This window comes from Bombyx mandarina, chromosome 01 (assembly GCF_030267445.1).
Source record: "Bombyx mandarina strain Sakado chromosome 01, ASM3026744v2".
In the NCBI taxonomy this organism is placed as follows: domain Eukaryota; kingdom Metazoa; phylum Arthropoda; class Insecta; order Lepidoptera; family Bombycidae; genus Bombyx; species Bombyx mandarina.
The window spans coordinates 18,350,943-18,371,869 of record NC_143208.1 but is presented as its reverse complement, the minus strand read 5'-3'; the positions used below and the strand labels follow the sequence as shown (position 1 = coordinate 18,371,869).

The window sequence follows — 20,927 nt, the reverse complement described above, 5'->3', positions numbered from 1 at the left end:
CTTGTATTATTTGGCCTTATTAAGCGATAAGCTAAGCACGTTGCGGTCCTTGAAATATTGGCTTTCTTCTACGTCTACTAAACATTGATTTCGTTCGTTTTATTTTTATATGGTTCAGATAAAATTTACCGTCATGTAATTATGCTATCGGTACTTTAAATTTTAATTGACCAAACTTGATACCCAGTGACTTGTGGTGGCCAGCTTTAGTGTAGTACATTGTGCACCAAGGGAGAAAAGGATGAGATGTCCTACTTTTTTCCCGCGCCGCACATACTATTTTTTCTCCTACCAGGCCGAAAGTTCGTGGAGTACCCAGCCGGGGTCCAGGGGCGAAGCTCGGGTGGGGGTAGGGGGGCGGAGCACCCCCTTACTCATAAAAAAACAATATACCTCTTTTTTAATTTTTAAATAAACTACTACTAATTGAATAAGAACTGTCTGATGAACTCATCTTTGCTTAATACTTCACTATTAAATTTTATTGCCTTTTGATTATTTCACTTTTACACTAAACACAATATCGCAAATTACCCGAGCACAACAATAGCGGAGAATTTTAGGTGCGTGAGAGCAGACGTAGACACTAACACGCATGCGCACTTGTCAGTACCCAGGGAGGAAAAGTTACACTTTCTTCCCTGTACAGCGGGAGGAAAACCGAACTTTCGGCGTAGGTAGGAGAAAAAGTATTTTCTTCTGCATACAGGACCAGACGAGCTCACGACGAATCTAATCTAAATTTACCGATAAATATAATTAATCGGTATTGGAAAAAGGGTGTGTTTCAACACAGGATGGTCTTTGAAATTAAAGGCCTGATAATTTATTCTCATATAACCTATACGAGTATCGCATTATATACTGGTCCCGTCGTCACAGTAGACGAGATATCAAAGTATCACTTTTTAAACCTAAGCGCATGAGTGTTTCGGATAAATACCCAAGCAACTTCCCAATATCAGTATTGCAATCAATACATATTTTAATATGAGAAACAATGATTGATGGTGAGGACTACACCGTAGATCGGTATCTATCGTTACACAAAGAAAATATGTTTTTGTATCAATTACGAAAAAATACAGTGTATCAGAGCGTATTATAAAAACTGTTTGTACATATCTGAAATATTTACAGCGGCTAAATGAAATTTTGCACATACATTTCAAGTATCTTGAACGATAGCCGATCGAAGACGTCGTCTGAATCTCGAAAGTTTCCAAACATTCGAGAAACTTTTGACGCAGTCTATTTCAATTAAATATTCGTTAAAATTGTTGAAGCCTTCCTAGAGCGGACCTCGTTGACAGCTAATTTAAATACGAGAATACGAACTGTGCTCTCTTAATGAAATCTATTTTGAAAATAGAAACACTCATTTTTGCATCTTTGAATTAGGTATAATACGTGTTCCAGAAAAATAGTATATAACGCTATGTACACGTTTCTGATAGTTTAAGTAACGAAAACCATCTGGCGCACGTCAACAGGTGATTATGACGGTAACAGTGCGCAGTAAATAATCATAAATACCACAAAAATAGAGCGAGAGAACAAAACGTAGCACGGAATACAGTTATCAAGTAGACTGTTCGTGATTTAGATAGGCGATGAAAAGGTTACTGGCCAGTCGAAGATCTACCGCTTTTTTCCTATCTATGCTTGAGGGCTATATCAGTATCGCCTTAACTGGTAGGTGAGCTCACGGGGCTCAAACCTGATGACGTTGCTAATACGAACCCTAGCAAGAGCCGTGCTTCGCAGAATCTACCACCGGATCGGAAATGCGACCCATTGAGAAGATCCGGCGAGAAACTCAGTGGGCTGTGTCTGAGGGTTAATTTACTCGTCGAGCCCTTCGTCGCAAGCGACAGGTTCGACGAGAGCGATGACTAGTGCTTGAGGTACTTAAAAGCACCGTTAGTGGATCGGGAGGATCCGAAATGACGTGTTTGGGGCGACGTCGACTGCTTCCCATTCTTTCCGCAGGATCGGGGATGATCTACCGAAGGGTGGATCGCGGAATGAGTGGAAACTCACCTCTTCCTGGGCTTGCGTCTAGGACGACGCCTCTCACCCTCGAGCTCATTCTCGAGGCCTCGTCGCCTCGGGCCCGCCGCCGCTCGACGTCGCTCCAGCTTGCGCTCTTGTTGCGCTTCCCGGATTGCCTCGACTACGGCCACGCGCGGCACGCACTCATCTTCTTCTATAGGCTTTGGTGTCTGCGGTGCGCCCATCCGAAGATGGCGTTGACGCCACCACAGCACCCACGAGCTGATGTTGTCGCGAATCTTGGATATCGAGCACCCGGCAGGAGTTAGGACGTCCTCTCGGATCTGATACGGTCGGAACTTTTCAAAAATACGAAAGAAACGACGGCTAAAGCGTTCGCAAAGCGATGGACTGTGATCTGAGCTGAGGTCGCGCGCGGTCCTCGTACATCACAAGCGTGAAGCGTCGATGTTTTAATCTACTTATTATCTAAACTTATATAATTTGGCAGGAATGTGTCGGCAGTCGATGGTTTCGGAGTGCATGTTACGTGTTGCCGCTTGGGTGTTGCACGGTAGCCATGGCGACGGCATCCGTGGGCGGCGTCGCGGCGGGCGGCATGACGGTGCGCGGGATGGTCAGCGGTGCAAGCGTGCCGCGAGCTGGCTGGACTCAACAGATGCCGGAGTCGGTGCCGTTACGTAACGTATTCGTACCGGACGCGCAGACGTTGGTGCGCGACGGCGTCGAACGCGCGAGTGTCGCGGAGCCTTCGCTCGCCGCACCGGCCGCCCCGCGCTCCGCCGCCCGCCCCACCCGAGCCTACCTGTCGCTATTGTCCTACCGAAATTACACATTGTACATCCTTAATGAATACGTACCGATAAAATTGCATATGTAAACGGGCTCGTGTAAGTTAGGTGGCGGGTTCGGATCTAGCCAAGGTCAGGGCGATCGTTCTCAACGGGTTAGTTTATGGCGGCCAGACGTGCGGCTGCTTTCGGACGCACTGCGTAACATTTATAGGTATTAAAATGTTAGTTTTAAATTATCGCGTCCTGTGAGCGATAAAAAGTGTTGGAAACGCGTCATAAACAATGCGGCCTGTGTCAGTGTTTTATGGGCGTCGGTTAAGTGGTCTTCTAAATCTTTTGAACGTTCTGGGCAGCGGTTTTCCGGTACGCCAAGAGCGGTTCTTTAGACATTTGTGTATCTATTTTAAAAGTAAACAGTTTCTTGATTTAGACATTTCATGTTCGTACACAAAATAAGAGAAGACATTTTCATTTTTCACATCACATGTCAGTGCTTCTGAGTTATAACATACATTAGGGATAATCGTGTGCAACGTGACGAATGACGATTCTCTGTTTATTTACATATAGTGCGCCATTTGGATGGTGTGAAATTGGATTACGCCGGTTACGCCATGTGCACAGTTGGTAATAAATAGATCGATTTTAATAAACATAGAACACTAACATACACTAATTGGCACCATTGATAAAAATAAATAGATTTTATTTTTTTATTGCAGTAGATGACTCGTCTGAGTCTAAATAATAACTGTATTGTGTAAGAAGAGCATTAGTAAAGTTGTTATATTTTTAATAACAATTTTATTATTTTCCAAAACGTATTCATCATACTAGGTGGCTTACCTTTTTATTTATTGTATAGATGGGTGGACGAGCTCACGGCCTACCTGGTGTTAAGTGGTTACCGGAGCCCATAGACACCTATAACGTAAATGCTGCCACCCACCTTGAGATATGAGTGGTAAGGTCTCAGCTTTTACAGAAAAACGGCTTCCCCACCCTTCAAACCGAAACGCTTTACTGCTTCACGGCAAAAATAGGCAGGGTGGTGGTACCTACCTGTATGGACTCACAACACGCCCTACGCACCAGTAAAATCTGATTGCTTATAGCTTACAGTTTAAGCCTTTTCTTGACATCGGTATGATATTTAAGAAGGCAACCGGACAATAATAACCCACCCGTGCGGACTCACAAGACGTCCTACTACCAGTAAAAAACATTGGAAAATCTAGTTCTTATTTAATGATATTGTTAATGAATGAATGAAAATATCATTTAATACGTCTTCAATGTAAAATATTCGACGATATTTTATTGTAATGTCACTTTTTCACTTTTAGTTGTTTTATACATATTTTTACTACGAAAAACCTACGAAAAACAATATGATTCAGTCTACTAAGCAATAAAAAAAAAAGAAAAAAAAAAAATACTACTAATTTTCCGAGTATGGACGCGAGCAATCTCCGGAGAATATCCGATCTCGATAAAACTTATATGTCTCGTTCCAGGTGTATCGATATGATTTAAGACCGAGCGCTTGCGAGATTGCTTCGAAAAATACTTGACTGGATTGTGGCCACCACTGAATAATTGGGTTGAATTTAAAAAAATTATATGATAATACTTCTTAGTACAAAATATCAACAATCCTTACTGGTGGTAGGACGTCTTGTGAGTCCGCACGGGTAGGTACCACTACGCTGCCTATTTCTACCGGAGCAGTATTGCGTTTCGGTTTGAGAGATGGGGCAGCCGTTCTACAATACTTTAGACCTTAGAACTCATATCTCGAGGTGGCATTTACGTTGTAAATATCTATGGGCTGCGGTAACCACTTAACATAAGGTAAGCCGTGAGCTCGTCCATTCATCTGAACAGAAAATTGGTTATAGATCACCTTAACTCATAAAGTGAACTTTAAAAATAAATAAAAACTTTTTGTTTCGAGACTTCATAGTCTTATAGTGTACTAGCGACCCGCCCTCGCTTCGCTTCGGAAACATTAAAACACACATGAAACCAAAAAAATAAAATTAAAAAAAATTAAAAAAAAGTAGCCTATGTTCATTAGGGACAATGTCGGCTTCTAATGGAAAAAGAATTTTTCAAATCGGTCCAGTAGTTTCGGAGCCTATTCGAAACAAACAAACAAACAAATCTTTCCTCTTTATATTATTAGTATAGATGATATCGAGATCCTTCGTAAAGTAGAAACTCAGAGATCCTTTGCCTATTCGTGAAAGTTTATACAACTAACATATACACCGAATTATTTTGGGGGGAGAACACCATTAAGAAGCTACTGCTGCTATATGGACTAATGGAACGCAACAGCAGAAGCTAAGAAAGGCGAGGGTCACGTACCTGTTTCTCTTTCTGATCAGCTGGATACACTAATATGAGATCCTCCGAGCTAATAAGACAAAATATTTGTGATTCCGATCTGATAGTACACACCGGAGAATTAACGCTCTTGAGCAAAAAGACTTGCTTCAGAGACGCGTTTTGGCGGTTGTTAGCGAAAATCTACCCCTATTGACTGTACTCGTGCTCACTTATTCATCCCTATAAAACCGCAAAGGCATTCTAGCCACTATCAATAAAGAAAACTAAAGAAAATAATCACTTCGAGGCATCTACGGTCTTGAGAATGCGGCCTTTACCGCTCACATATTGCACCGAAAATATCCCAATCGGTCTCATCGTACTTCGAAACCCTTCAAACATTATCAATAATCTCTCGTAAACAAACCCTCGCGGGTGTTCAGAGCTCGCGTTACGTTTTACAGCTCAATTAAGTAAGGTAAATTAACCTTACCGAGTGCCTTTATAAAGAGGTTTCACACTGTCACTTATGCTATAATTAACTCGGCAGACAACAACACGTCGGAACTCGCCTTGATCAAATTGCTTGAGTATTTAGCACAATTTAATAACGTAACTTAGCGTTAAACGTATAAAGTAAGAACACAATTTTCGTTTTATGGTCTGTTTTAAGGTTTTTGATTAGATTACCTCTTCTTTGGTTTTTAATCCAAGAATAAAAAAAAATAAGCACAAAATAAGTTTTTTTTTTCTTGTGAATTATAAGCAATTTAATCTTTATAGGGCAGTCAGTAGCCGTTTTTGCAGGAAAACGATGTGCATTGCGCCGTTATTGGCGCGTTTCATTAATAACATTGCAGTACAATGCCGCTTCCGATTCTAGAAAAAAATTAAAGCCATAACTTCGATGTATGTGATACATTATAATCACAATTATTTTTTAAATATAATTTTAAAACGTAGGCAGCCGTTGAACTTACAGGAGTCGAATTCAATTCTGAAGCATGGACGTTCCGAACTCATAATGGGTACAGAAAGGTACATTGGTACATGGATGCTGTATAAAAATTATCGTGGAAACGAATAGAAGTGTACAGATGACGTTCTGAGTTCGAAGCGATTCCAACACCGCGATTACTGTTTGTCGAACATCCAAATTAAAGGTACCTTTAATTGGATTTAGTGGGTAGTTATTCTATCATCCCACCCAATTGGAACATTTTAATTATGATAGAAGCCAACGATAACATAATAACTGTTCCAGTTTTTAAGCTGGTGCAGTATTTAAGACTGTATTGTTGGGAAATAGGGTAGGTACCACTCTAACATGAAAGATACAAGGACCATTATCCTAATTCAATTGAGCCTGTCTCGCGGTGCCGGTCAAGACCAATGTTGCGAGCTGCTCTGCTACTGAATACGAAAATCGTTGTGACGTAATAGGCAAGGCGGCCTGGTGTACTTGTGTATCGGACGATGCGGCTATTTCGGGATATAATGAGATGCATTTATCCCGGATGGGATACATGCGGGATGCGAGTAAATTAACCCATAGACGCAGCCCACTGAGTTTCTCGGCGGACCTTCTCAGTGGGTCGCGTTTCCGATCCGGGGGTAGATTCTGTGAAGCACTGCTCCTGCTAGGGCTAGTGTTAGTTTATATAGCCTCTCAAGGCTGTCGGTACAGGTAGGACAAAAAATGTAAATGAAACTTCAACTTCATATTTAAAGGAGAACGGTGGTAATGCTGATTGTTGATTCTGGTGACCACTTAATTGTGTGTGTGTGTTAAACACATTATTATAAGCTCATTTCTCATATAGAGCTAAGAACGAAAAACGGATATAAATATAGAGTAGGACAACGTTAGCCGATAACCGATAATAAAAATTTACTTTAGTAACGATAAATCAATCACTCGTACTATTTCACTTTAAAATTACAAAAGCACAAAAAAATGAGGTTCGAAAATAACAAGATAATGTTTTTTTTTTTTAATTGAATGTTTTAATATTGATCAAGTGGACACGAACAACAGAGTTGATTTTACGAACAATTAAATAATATTTTCCGATAAGGTTGATTAAATTAAAAACGCATTTATTTAACATAGATTTTATTGATACTACCACTAAAAGCGAACGGCTCCATGCTAGAAGAAGCTGTTAATTCATCGACTACTATCTCGCGGGAATTTGATCTTGTAATCCCATAAGTGTGTGAATACGCATACATTAATAATATATGGCACAAGGATACCTTACATATAGATGAATCTATTTAAAAATCGTTTAAACCATCTAATGTTTCTTCGATGTCTACGCCGGAGCCTTCTACATCTCCTGGAGATGAATCGATATATTATTCTTATTATCAGGAATATTAGCAAAAAACACGCGAGCACAGACATTTTTGCTGAGTACCTGAAAAGAGTTAAATCAAATTAATTTAACTTGCATATTCAAAATAAATTAAATACATCAATTAAAAATAATGTGTAATGGCTTATCTAGGATGCGTCGATAACATGTCTTCCGTCAAACGAGACTTGAAGGGATCTAAGCGGTGATATCATCTAGTGTTGCTGATACCCATGAGCCTCGAAAATATATTCCCATTTAAATCATGCGAAGTCATGTCATATGCAAAATGAAACGCGAGTGAGCAGCGTAGTATGTGTTTAATCATATCTGAATCCCTGTAATTTAGCAAAGTTTTTTGTTCATATAAACAAATTTTCTTTGATGATACAAAATTAAAACCACTCGCGTTTTATCATCATAATATTTTGTTTGAAAATGTTTTAACAATTAATAATCTAAACAAACAGATTTTTGTTGAAAAAAACAAAAATCAAGCTTTTCCAGTCATCCAATTAAAGTTCAATAGTATTACCATAACAATAAATTGTTTGGTAATAGATCACGAACATATCATTATCATTATTACATTTACGTTCTTTTTCAGTAAAATAATATGTATTTTGTATTACCGTATTTTTCCCATGCCTACAGAGCCCTTTCGATTACGATAGCGCTGTCATATCGGCGGCTCTCAAACTAGAGCGCCCCTGCATAGCTCACCGATTTAAAATAATGGTTGTTTCAAAAAGTATATGCAACTATTCTGATACTGCAAATATTCAATGCCTAATTGTTATATATCAGTACAATACACCAATATTTTTTTATTGTCGAATACCCAGACCACAATTGAAAACCTTGATAATTCACATTAATTTATTAAATGAATAATTGAAAAGCTTAGTATAGTAGTAAAAGATTAAAGAAGTTGAAACATCAATTGTACTGCCTTAACATCTCTAAAAGAGTGAAGAGTGATTGGTCTGTTTTTTTAGAAACAATGAGCTATGCATGTTACTTAAGCTCACATCTGTGTGACAGGGAATTCCAATCGTTCAATTACATTAGTAGCTCCTCTGACCCGGTTTCATGAGACCTATTTAAAATTCAAGGAATTGCCGCAATTTGTAGCTACGCCTGAACCGACAGAGTGTTAATGAATTGCCTGGCATTTACCTTTTTCCGATCCAATCCATTATTGATGATTAGGGGATTAGTTGAATTCAAAGTTATTAGATAGACTAAACCACAAATGCAATCAATTAGTGCAGTATTTTTCTTTCAATAAGCTCTTAAAAAATGACGCTAATTATATTGTCTAATGAATTCACTCAAAACGTCTTAGGCTTGGAGCTTCTACACGATTTTTAGTCAACTATTACACTTTAATACAGGAATTTATTGAAGTAAAATTTAAATGAATAGAATTAGTATTTGTGAGTAGCTTACAAAAACATACATAATGACAGCTATAAAAGCATTTTGTTTATTTACGATACTCAGAATTTAAGTAATTGGTCACTTATTGCCGTTCAGGACTGTAAACAATAAAAAAATAGGTCACTAGAACTCACCTGTATGCTATGTGTTGACAACGTGGCTCGTCGTTTCTAACTATGGTGTGTTCCTTTTTTAATTCCATGAACGCGTGGAGCGGTGTAGCAAGAATATGCGACACGTCTGCGCAATAGAATGAACTGCATCTGAAACAAGGTGGGATCTGGGGGGCGTATCCACAATTAAGTTCATTTCAAGGAATCAGCGAAAACCAGTAACAATAGTGATACATTAAATAAATATATATAACGACACTTTATATTTTAATGCAAAAATTTAATGAGAATTTATTACATTACCATTGAAAATTAAAATTGAAGTAGTAGGTAGTTTTTTTCCTTTTTCGACTTCTTCTTAACGCAATTTTTTTTTTGTTTCAATTACACACTTTTCAATTACTTACCTTTTTATGGAATCTCATCTTTATTTTTCTCTGTGGTTATTTCCAATCATGAGAGAAGTATCTAGACAAAATTTTCCCATTCTTTTGTTCTTAGACTTTCTAAGTAAAGTTTTCAGTAAATGCTGTTTATCTAATGGCTATGCTTAATTAACTATATTAAAACTGCCATCAAGTAAAATTTTATAGTAAAAATATATATTTGTAATTATATCTTATAACAGTAAAATAAAATGTAATAATAGTAAATATTTTGTAAAAAAAAGTGGTCTGCGGGAATTAACGATAGCCGAGGACAACTCGCATACCAAATTTTTTGCTGAACTATTTAGAAAATGCAATGATTAAAGTAGAACATAAATATAATGCAATTATTTTATTATTAGTAGCTTTAAAAATATATAAAACTTTAGAAAACAAATCTTCGAAGAATCAATATTCAAGGACAGTCATTCTGGGAAGGTATACATAGTGTCTAGCCGCTACGAGCAAATGCGTGTTTCCGTTTCATATATCAAGAACCTACTTTAAATTTACTACGTCTTTTCATGTCTACCACATTTACTACATCTTTTCACGTCATCCCTTATTGTTGCCGTTGTTAGCTTCAATCTGGAACAAGCTCACGCAGCATCCACGGTGGACATATTTTGATGAATCCACCTTAACTCTCAGCGTTGTTGGACCCCACTAGAATGGGTCCGATGTAACTTACGGAGTTCGTAGCATAATCCTGCTGAAATTTTTATCTTCTCAGCGGGTAACGATTCCTAACAGATTATATCTCACCGGTAATACAGACTTCAATTAAACCGTAATACCTTTAAAAACATAACCATACCTTCAAACCTTACCAATTTTATTACCATGATGCATTAATTTTTTCCCTTCTCGTTTTACCTTGGTTACATATAATATATAAAATTCTCGTGTCACAATGTTCATTCCCATACTCCTTCGAAACGGCTCGACCGATTTTAGTGAATCTTAGCGTGCATATCGGTCAGGGTTGAGAATCGGTTTCTATCTATTTTTCATACCTAAGTGAAAAGGGTTGTCCGTCTACCCCAAACATTTATTTTTAATTTTAATTTTTTGGATATATTTTTTTGTTTATAATGAGGTATTATGTGGTTAAATGAGGTTTTTTTTTCTACAGTAGAATTTCCCTAGCAATCTTATTTAAGGCAACACAACGTTTGCCGGGTCAGCTAGTATTATTATAATATATAATTTTCCTGAATATTTACTGATTGATAAGTAATCGACATATTTCATAAGTATCCGTTTACATCATTTATATTCCGTTTATCCATTTTAGAATGGAAATATGCATAATTGTTTGTAAATGTTAGAACAGGTTTTGATAAAAAAAATTAAATGATTTTTTGTATACAACTTGCAATATAAACCAAAAACGTAAAATGAAATAATACACATCTTTTTTTTATTTTATTTTTATTTCCACTAGAATTTGAGACACCTGGTTTTTATTCACATACAATAATCTGAATCATACGATCCGTCTTACAATTTATCTATGTATGCCCCTCAACATTACACCTTACAACGTTCGTACATTTGAGAACCGACGTCTGACTGCCGCGTGGTGACTGGGAAATGAATACGTTTTCAAAAATAAATGTCGATAAATTAGTATCTTTTCGTTCTTGTCATATTATTGAGATATTGCTTAATTTTAAAGATGCTGAACTAAAGCTTACATTCAACGTAACAAAAAATGTACACATATCTGAATGAAAAATGGTATGACACAGAACGCTTTAGTGTTTTTTTTAAACTAACACGGAATTTTACTGATTCTTTGTAATATTTTGATTTTAAAAACTCAAAGTTATTTATTGGGGTCTTGATATACATATGTTATGGCTACCCTATTCATGGGTCTCAATTCGATTAAGTAGACGACATAACAAATTGTATAAAGTAAATAATATTGTAGGCAAGTGTTGTGAAAACATAAAATAATTACGAGTACTATTATCTAACATGTTCTTACTATGAAAATTACTTTCAATTATATTAGAACGTTGAGTGATTATGATCGAATTAAATAATTATTTTTATATTGTAAGTACGTAACATAAAACAGCCGGTAATAACGTTGAATTTCAATGAGTTGTAAAATTTCAATTATCCAATTTGCGACGTTTTGGGTTTATTCTTGAAGGTCCTGCAACGGGACCTTTTAGTGTTTCACTGACAATACTCTCTGTTTCAATTTTGATTTTCTTAAAGCCAAGTGTGACATGACCGCTTAGACTTCGTAAGACTTCAGCGGAAATATGATCCAGAGTGAATTTTACAATTTCTCCCCATTCTTCATACGTAGTATCCACTACTCTCCAGTATTCAGTGTTCAGACCACGGTTTTGGATACTCAACAAATTAAAAGCGCTGCTGACGGTTAGAGCTTCGCTGTATGGAATGTATGTGGTTCCTGTTGTGACGTTGGGTATGTCCCGTGTTTCTATAATAGACAGTTCTGCATCCGGCCATGGTTCCAAGGTAGGTAAAACTCTTTTTAACCACCGCTCACTCTTCGAGTTGTCACAAACAATCATGATCCAATCAGTTTTGTGAATAAAGCCTGAGAAACTCGGTCCTGATGCTTTTATATTTATATCTTCAATAAGATCACAGAGAGATCTATGAATCAATTGCATTTGGTATTCGCTCATGGGGTATTTGCTGCGGATTCCAACAGAAGAAGCCTCGATTAACTCTCTCAATGGCGTTTTGATTTCTTCCTGATTGCGAACATTTAACGCAATTGTGGCCTGGGGAGAATCCTCAGATGAATCTGGAGTCCAACTTCGTTTAGGTACAGCCGAAGGACGAGTTGATTGTACTTCTTCAGAATCCAAATGCTGAGATAATCGTTCTTGTTCTAAGTTTCTATGACTATATGCACGTGATTCTGCGTCTGTCCAACTATCAGAACTCGAAGTGCTTCGAGCAGACGAAGATGATGTTAGATAATTTACCTTCCTTGATTCTTCGTCTTTTGCCTTTGATGTTCCAGGTATTGCATCAAGGATGGCATTAAAAGAGTGCATATCATATTCGTTGTTGTTGTCTGGCTCCAATATAGTTCCCACGAGTAGCGCAGGAATACAATTTCACAAACAGCAGAGCCTGGCATGCCATAAGGAGGGCGTTAATAGTTCTTCGAGGTGCCCAGGTATCGAAGACACACCGTTCAAGACTGAGCTCCTTCTCAGCCACGCATCTATCGGCACGGTTCGTTTCACACCTTAGATTAGGGACGACCCATTTCGCCCACAATTAGCAAGATTGCATAATAATGTCACGGGAATAGAGTCAAATATTTTAACTGAGATTTGAAAATGTTACTTCTTATTCATTTTAAGTAATCAACTGAACTGAGATAACAAATTTTTACATTCATTCTTACCACGAAATAGATTTTCGATAGAAAAAAATTGATCATCATATGAAACGTAAGAACCTGATTTTTTTTTGGACCGAAATATATTCCCCGTTGGTTTGTTAGACATATTATACAAAGTTACTAACTGTGACCCAGGACACACCGGCTATCCATTTTAAGTACCGGGAGACTCAGATCAACAGGTACCGAAAATGGCTTAGCACACGAGGAGGTAAGGTCGTCTTGTGTCCCATGCAATAATCTAATCTCGACATGGTGCTATTGTTAAGATTATAATCATGAAAATATCGTCGTTAAAATATACACCGTGTTTCATACAAATATTTTGTTAGTGGCAGACCCACGCATTTCATAAGTACGAATTTAAAATTTAGATTTTTCATGTACAATTTGACGGCGTTGATTGAGGTTTGATTATTGAAATTTTTTTTAATTTATTTATTGTTATTTAAACATAATAAGGACATACTTTAAAATAAGTAATTAACTAATATTTTACAAAATTTAAAAAAAAAAATACAAATAATGATTACAATGGGAAGCTTTATGCCATGGATATTTATAACAAAACTAACAAATGTATAAATTACAATGACGAACACATTATCTAAATTAAATGAATTTAAAATAAGTGAGTTATATAGATACTGTTAAAATACTATGTCGATCCAGTAAATAAACGAAGAGTAAGTAAGTTAGAAAATTACATTAAAATTTCATTCCTCTCATCCCACTGAAACTAAAACAGTTCAAATTATTATTATTAATCTAATCAGATAATTAATTGAAACATAAAATAATTAATTTAAACAAAATTTTACTTGAAACCAATTTGCTTCTTGTTGTTTATGCATCAATTACGATGTTTAGAAACTGTGTTTTACTGTGAACTTACAAGTTGTTGTTTACTCATGATATCCCATTTTTTGTTTAACAATTTTGAATTGGTATTAGTTAGTACAAACAGAAAACACGTTGAATTTTCGGATTGTAATGTAAATTCTTTTTAAATATTTGTCTATTGCAGATTTTCCGTTCTTCGACGCTTTGGAGTGATTCCCGAAGGTCCTGGTACGGGGTCATCTGGAGTTTCACTGACATTACTCTCTATTTCAATTTTGATCTTCTCGAAGCCAAGTGTGATGCGACCGTTTAGACTTCGTAAGACCTCAGCGGAATCATGATCCAGAGTGAATGTTACAATTTGACCAAACGTTTCAGGCCTAACACTCACCACTTTCCAGTGTTCTGTGTTCAGACCTCGATTTTGAATGTTCAACAAATGAAAAGCGGTACTGATAGTTATAGCTTCGCTGTATGGAATGTATGCGGTTCCTGTTGTGATGATTGGTATGTCCCGTGTTTCTATAATTGACAATTCTGCGTCCGGCCACGGTTTCAAGGTAGGTATAGCTTTTTTTAACCACCGCTCACTCTCCGAATTGTCACAAACAATCATGATCCAATCATTTTTGTGAATAAAGCCTGAGAAACTCGGCCCTGATGCTTTTATATTTATATTTTCAATAAGATCACAGAGGGATAGATGAATCAATTGCATTTGGTATTCGCTCATGGGGTATTTGTTGCGGATTCCAACAGAAGAAGCCTCGATTAACTCTCTCATTGGCGTTTTGATTTCTTCCTGATCGCGTTCTATTAACATGTCAGTGGTCTTTTGAGAATGTTCAGATGAATCCAGAGATAATCTGCGCTTAAGTGCAACCGATGGACGAGTAGGCCGTACTTCTTTAGAATTCAGAGGCTGAGATAATCGTTGTTGGTTTAAGTTTCTTTTATATTTTCGACTCTTCTCTGTAGGGTTTGATGTTATTTTGCGTTTACTCTGCTTAGCATTTTCTCCTTCTCTTAAATCCTTCACACGACTATATGCATGTGATTCTGCGTCTGTCCAACTATCAGAACTCGAAGTGCTTCGAGCAGACGAAGACGATGTTAGATAATCTACCTTCCTTGATTCTTCGTCTTTTGCCTTTGATGTTTCAGGTATTGCATCAAGGATGGCGTTAAAAGACTGCATATCATATTCGTTATTGTTGTCTGGCTCCAATATAGTTCCCACGAGTAGCGCAGGAATACAATTTCACAAACAGCAGAGCCTGGCATGCCATAAGGAGGGCGTTAATAGTTCTTCGAGGTGCCCAGGTATCGAAGACACACCGTTCAAGACTGAGCTCCTTCTCAGCCACGCATCTATCGGCACGGTTCGTTTCACACCTTTGATTAGGGACGACCCATTTCGCCCACAATTAGCAAGATTGCATAATAATGTCAGGGGAATAGAGTCAAATATTTTAACTGAGATTTGAAAATGTTACTTCTTATTCATTTTAAGTAATCAACTGAACTGAGATAACAAATTTTTACATTCATTCTTACCACGAAATAGATTTTCGATAGAAAAAAATTGATCATCATATGAAACGTAAGAACCTGATTTTTTTTTGGACCGAAATATATTCCCCATTGGTTTGTTAGACATATTATACAAAGTTACTAACTGTGACCCAGGACACACCGGCTATCCATTTTAAGTACCGGGAGACTCAGATCAACAGGTACCGAAAATGGCTTAGTACACGAGGAGGTAAGGTCGTCTTGTGTCCCATGCAATAATCTAACCTCGACATGGTACTATTGTTATGATTATAATCGTGATAATATCATCGTTTAAATATAAACCGTGTTTTCTACAAATATTTTGTTAGTGGCATACTCACGAATTTCATAATTACCAGTTTAACATTGACATTTAACTATTTGGGTCTTTCAAATACAATTTGACGGCACTGATTGAGGTTTGATTATTGGAAAACAATTTTATTTATTTATTGTTATTTTAACTTAATAAGCACATACTTTAAAATAACTAATTAAGTTTTATTTTACAAAACATAAAAATGAATATACAAATAATTATAACATTAGAAAGCTTTATGTCACGGACATTTATAACAAAACTAACAAATTTATAAATTACAATGACGAATACATTATCTAAATTAAATTAAATTAAAAATTGTTAGTTATTGAAAAAAATTGTAGAGTATGTAAGTAAATTAGAAAATTACATTTCAATCTTTTCATCTCATTAAAACTAAAACAGTTCATATTATTATTATAAATAATCTAATCAGATAATTAATTGAATTATAAAATAATTAAAATTAAATACAAAATCTTAGTTATGACCACATTTGAAGGAACTTTATTTAAATAAAATGTTACTTGGAACCAACATGTTTGTTGTTTTTTATGCATCAATTGCGATGCTTAGAAACTGTGTTTTACTGTGAGCTTACAAGTTGTTGTTTAGTTATGATATCCCATTTTTTGTTTAACAAATTTGAATTGGTATTAGCACAAACAGAAAACACGTTGAATTTTCGGAATATAGCAAAAACTGTTTTTAAATAATTGTCTATTACAGGTTTTCCGTTCTTCGATGCTTTGGAGTGATTCCCGAAGGTCCTGGTACGGGGTCATCTGGAGTTTCACTGACGCTATTCTCTATTTCAATCTTGATCTTCTTGAAGCCAAGTGTGATGCGACCGTTTAGACTTCGTAAGACCTCAGCGGAATCATGATCCAGAGTGAATGTTACAGTTTGACCAAACGTTTCAGGCCTAACACTCACCACTTTCCAGTGTTCTGTGTTCAGACCTCGATTTTGAATGTTCAACAAATGAAAAGCGGTACTGATAGTTATAGCTTCGCTGTATGGAATGTATGCGGTTCCTGTTGTGATGATTGGTATGTCCCGTGTTTCTATAATTGACAATTCTGCGTCCGGCCACGGTTTCAAGGTAGATATAGCTTTTTTTAACCACCGCTCACTCTCCGAATTGTCACAAACAATCATGATCCAATCATTTTTGTGAATAAAGCCTGAGAAACTCGGCCCTGATGCTTTTATATTTATATTTTCAATAAGATCACAGAGGGATAGATGAATCAATTGCATTTGGTATTCGCTCATGGGGTATTTGTTGCGGATTCCAACAGAAGAAGCCTCGATTAACTCTCTCATTGGCGTTTTGATTTCTTCCTGATCGCGTTCTATTAACATGTCAGTGGTCTTTTGAGAATGTTCAGATGAATCCAGAGATAATCTGCGCTTAAGTGCAACCGATGGACGAGTAGGCCGTACTTCTTTAGAATTCAGAGGCTGAGATAATCGTTGTTGGTTTAAGTTTCTTTTATATTTTCGACTCTTCTCTGTAGGGTTTGATGTTATTTTGCGTTTACTCTGCTTAGCATTTTCTTCTTCTCTTAAATCCTTCACACGACTATATGCATGTGATTCTGCGTCTGTCCAACTATCAGAACTGGAAGTGCTTCGAGCAGACGAATACGATGTTAGATAATCTACCTTCCTTGATTCTTCGTCTTTTGCCTTTGATGTTTCAGGTATTGCATCAAGGATGGCGTTAAAAGACTGCATATCATATTCGTTATTGTTGTCTGGCTCCAATATAGTTCCCACGAGTAGCGCAGGAATACAATTTCACAAACAGCAGAGCCTGGCATGCCATAAGGAGGGCGTTAATAGTTCTTCGAGGTGCCCAGGTATCGAAGACACACCGTTCAAGACTGAGCTCCTTCTCAGCCACGCATCTATCGGCACGGTTCGTTTCACACCTTAGATTAGGGACGACCCATTTCGCTCACAATTAGCAAGATTACATAATAATGTCACGGGAATAGAGTCAAATATTTTAACTGAGATTTGAAAATGTTACTTCTTATTCATTTTAAGTAATCAACTGAACTGAGATAACAAATTTTTACATTCATTCTTACCACGAAATAGATTTTCGATAGAAAAAAATTGATCATCATATGAAACGTAAGAACCTGATTTTTTTTTGGACCGAAATATATTCCCCATTGGTTTGTTAGACATATTATACAAAGTTACTAACTGTGACCCAGGACACACCGGCTATCCATTTTAAGTACCGGGAGACTCAGATCAACAGGTACCGAAAATGGCTTAGCACACGAGGAGGTAAGGTCGTCTTGTGTCCCATGCAATAATCTAACCTCGATATGGTACTATTGTTATGATTATAATCGTGATAATATCATCGTTTAAATATAAACCGTGTTTTCTACAAATATTTTGTTAGTGGCATACTCACGAATTTCATAATTACGAGTTTAAAATTTAGATTTTTCATGTACAATTTGACGGCATTGATTGAGGTTTGATTATTGGAAAATTATTTTTATTTATTTATTGTTATTTAAACATAATAAGGACATAGTTTAAAATAAGTAATTAACTAATATTTTACAAAATTTAAAAACAAATATACAAATAATGATTACAATGGGAAGCTTTATGCCATGGAAATTTATAACAAAACTAACAAATGTATAAATTACAATGACGAACACATTATCTAAATTAAATGAATTTAAAATAAGTGAGTTATATAGATACTGTTAAAATACTATGTCGATCCAGTAAATAAACGAAGAGTAAGTAAGTTAGAAAATTACATTAAAATTTCATTCCTCTCATCCCACTGAAACTAAAACAGTTCAAATTATTATTATTAATCTAATCAGATAATTAATTGAAACATAATATAATTAATTTAAACAAAATTTTACTTGAAACCAATATGCTTCTTGTTGTTTATGCATCAATTACGATGTTTAGAAACTGTGTTTTACTGTGAACTTACAAGTTGTTGTTTACTCATGATATCCCATTTTTTGTTTAACAATTTTGAATTGGTATTAGTTAGTACAAACAGAAAACACGTTGAATTTTCGGATTGTAATGTAAATTCTTTTTAAATATTTGTCTATTGCAGATTTTCCGTTCTTCGACGCTTTGGAGTGATTCCCGAAGGTCCTGGTACGGGGTCATCTGGAGTTTCACTGACATTACTCTCTATTTCAATTTTGATCTTCTCGAAGCCAAGTGTGATGCGACCGTTTAGACTTCGTAAGACCTCAGCGGAATCATGATCCAGAGTGAATGTTACAGTTTGACCAAACGTTTCAGGCCTAATACTCACCACTTTCCAGTGTTCTGTGTTCAGACCTCGATTTTGAATGTTCAACAAATGAAAAGCGGTACTGATAGTTATAGCTTCGCTGTATGGAATGTATGCGGTTCCTGTTGTGATGATTGGTATGTCCCGTGTTTCTATAATAGACAATTCTGCGTCCGGCCACGGTCTCAAGGTAGGTATAGCTTTTTTTAACCACCGCTCACTCTCCGAATTGTCACAAACAATCATGATCCAATCATTTTTGTGAATAAAGCCTGAGAAACTCGGCCCTGATGCTTTTATATTTATATTTTCAATAAGATCACAGAGGGATAGATGAATCAATTGCATTTGGTATTCGCTCATGGGGTATTTGTTGCGGATTCCAACAGAAGAAGCCTCGATTAACTCTCTCATTGGCGTTTTGATTTCTTCCTGATCGCGTTCTATTAACATGTCAGTGGTCTTTTGAGAATGTTCAGATGAATCCAGAGATAATCTGCGCTTAAGTGCAACCGATGGACGAGTAGGCCGTACTTCTTTAGAATTCAGAGGCTGAGATAATCGTTGTTGGTTTAAGTTTCTTTTATATTTTCGGCTCTTCTCTGTAGGGTTTGATGTTGTTTTGCGTTTACTCTTCTTAGCATTTTCTCCGTCGCTTAAGTCCTTAACACGACTATATGCATGTGATTCTGCGTCTGTCCAACTATCAGAACTCGAAGTGCTTCGAGCAGACGAAGACGATGTTAGATAATCTACCTTCCTTGATTCTTCGTCTTTTGCCTTTGATGTTTCAGGTATTGCATCAAGGATGGCGTTAAAAGAGTGCATATCATATTCGTTATTGTTATCTGGCTCCAATATAGTTCCCACGAGTAGCGCAGGAATACAATTTCACAAACAGCAGAGCCTGGCATGCCATAAGGAGGGCGTTAATAGTTCTTCGAGGTGCCCAGGTATCGAAGACACACCGTTCAAGACTGAGCTCCTTCTCAGCCACGCATCTATCGGCACGGTTCGTTTCACACCTTAGATTAGGGACGACCCGTTTTGCCCACAATTAGCAAGATTGCATAATAATGTCACGGGAATAGAGTCAAATATTTTAACTGAGATTTGAAAATGTTACTTCTTATTCATTTTAAGTAATCAACTGAACTGAGATAGTAAATTTTTACATTAATTCTTACCACGAAATAGATTTTCGATAAAAAAAATTGATCATCATAATATGTAACGTAAGAACCTGATTTTTTTTTGGGCCGAAATTTATTCCACATTAGTTTGTTAGACATATTATACAAAGTTACTAACTGTGACCCAGGACACACCGGCTATCCATTTTAAATACCGGGAGACTCAGATCAACAGGTACCCAAAATGACTTAGCACACGAGGAGGTAAGGTCGTCTTGTGTCCCATGCAATAATCAAAACTCGATACAGTATTTTTGATGTAAAACTAATTCTTCCAAGGTACTCGATTCGTAAGGTATCTCTCTAAAAATGCATCTAAATATATGAATCTTGAAAATACACGAATACTGTAGAGACAATGAATATCATCGTATGAAAAATATCCAAGTAGTCAATTACAATACGACCTAGTTTATAGAATTTGTTTTTGTTTTAATTGTATATTTTTTCCCACGAATAACTTTCATCAGGCTATTGAACCAAATTCATACTTTCTTATGAACAGATAGTTTTAGATCGAGGTGTGATTATTTGCACATATATCACATATTTTATTAATTAATAGATTTTTCATAAGGTAATTAAAATATAATTTTTAATAAAATATGTCATATTTTAAAACATTGATTTTGCTTTATGTACCTAATGCAACATAAAGAAAACAATAGGAAGCATTTGGACATGATACATGAATAGTGGAATTTAAGTTGTAGTTCGTTGTGGACAATTTTTACACTCAAGACATATTGCACGCATCACGATACTGTTTTATTAAGTAATGTAATTATTTGAAAGCCGC

The 20,927-nt window shown here is 36.4% G+C and overlaps 5 protein-coding genes across 10 annotated transcripts in view; all 5 read right to left on the bottom strand.

The window, feature by feature from the left end:
- Positions 1 to 2,765, bottom strand: part of shaker (potassium voltage-gated channel protein Shaker) — a 431,166-nt gene extending 428,401 nt beyond the window's left edge. For 4 of the 6 annotated variants that reach the window (XM_089731734.1, XM_089731739.1, XM_089731742.1 and 1 more), the window contains exon 1: positions 2,044 to 2,763. In XM_089731734.1, the coding sequence (XP_089587860.1) occupies positions 2,044 to 2,240 (197 nt within the window). In that variant the 5' untranslated portion in view covers positions 2,241 to 2,763. Of the gene's footprint in view, positions 1 to 2,043 lie in introns of all 6 variants that reach the window. The other 2 variants (XM_089731751.1, XM_028182678.2) reach the window with 2 other exon arrangements.
- An 8,780-nt stretch (positions 2,766 to 11,545) lies between these two features.
- LOC114249211 (uncharacterized) lies at positions 11,546 to 13,127 on the bottom strand. The gene has a single exon (XM_028182695.2). It carries the CDS (start codon positions 12,542 to 12,544, stop codon positions 11,615 to 11,617), a length of 930 nt encoding a protein of 309 aa, XP_028038496.2. The 5' UTR covers positions 12,545 to 13,127; the 3' UTR covers positions 11,546 to 11,614.
- Positions 13,128 to 13,131: 4 nt separating this feature from the next.
- Positions 13,132 to 15,479, bottom strand: LOC149503632 (uncharacterized). Its single transcript, XM_089731693.1, has one exon. It carries the CDS (start codon positions 14,939 to 14,941, stop codon positions 13,919 to 13,921), a length of 1,023 nt encoding a protein of 340 aa, XP_089587819.1. The 5' UTR covers positions 14,942 to 15,479; the 3' UTR covers positions 13,132 to 13,918.
- A 49-nt stretch (positions 15,480 to 15,528) lies between these two features.
- On the bottom strand, positions 15,529 to 17,810 carry LOC114252375 (uncharacterized). Its single transcript, XM_089731700.1, has one exon. It carries the CDS (start codon positions 17,363 to 17,365, stop codon positions 16,346 to 16,348), a length of 1,020 nt encoding a protein of 339 aa, XP_089587826.1. The 5' UTR covers positions 17,366 to 17,810; the 3' UTR covers positions 15,529 to 16,345.
- A 142-nt stretch (positions 17,811 to 17,952) lies between these two features.
- Positions 17,953 to 20,353, bottom strand: LOC149503631 (uncharacterized). The gene has a single exon (XM_089731688.1). It carries the CDS (start codon positions 19,761 to 19,763, stop codon positions 18,741 to 18,743), a length of 1,023 nt encoding a protein of 340 aa, XP_089587814.1. The 5' UTR covers positions 19,764 to 20,353; the 3' UTR covers positions 17,953 to 18,740.
- Between the last annotated feature and the right edge of the window lie 574 nt (positions 20,354 to 20,927).

Coding starts and splice junctions, on each gene's coding strand:
- LOC149503632 (XM_089731693.1), bottom strand. CDS start 14,941: ATGCAGTCTTTTAACGCCATCCTTGATGCAATACCTGAAACATCAAAG.
- LOC149503631 (XM_089731688.1), bottom strand. CDS start 19,763: ATGCACTCTTTTAACGCCATCCTTGATGCAATACCTGAAACATCAAAG.
- LOC114249211 (XM_028182695.2), bottom strand. CDS start 12,544: ATGCACTCTTTTAATGCCATCCTTGATGCAATACCTGGAACATCAAAG.
- LOC114252375 (XM_089731700.1), bottom strand. CDS start 17,365: ATGCAGTCTTTTAACGCCATCCTTGATGCAATACCTGAAACATCAAAG.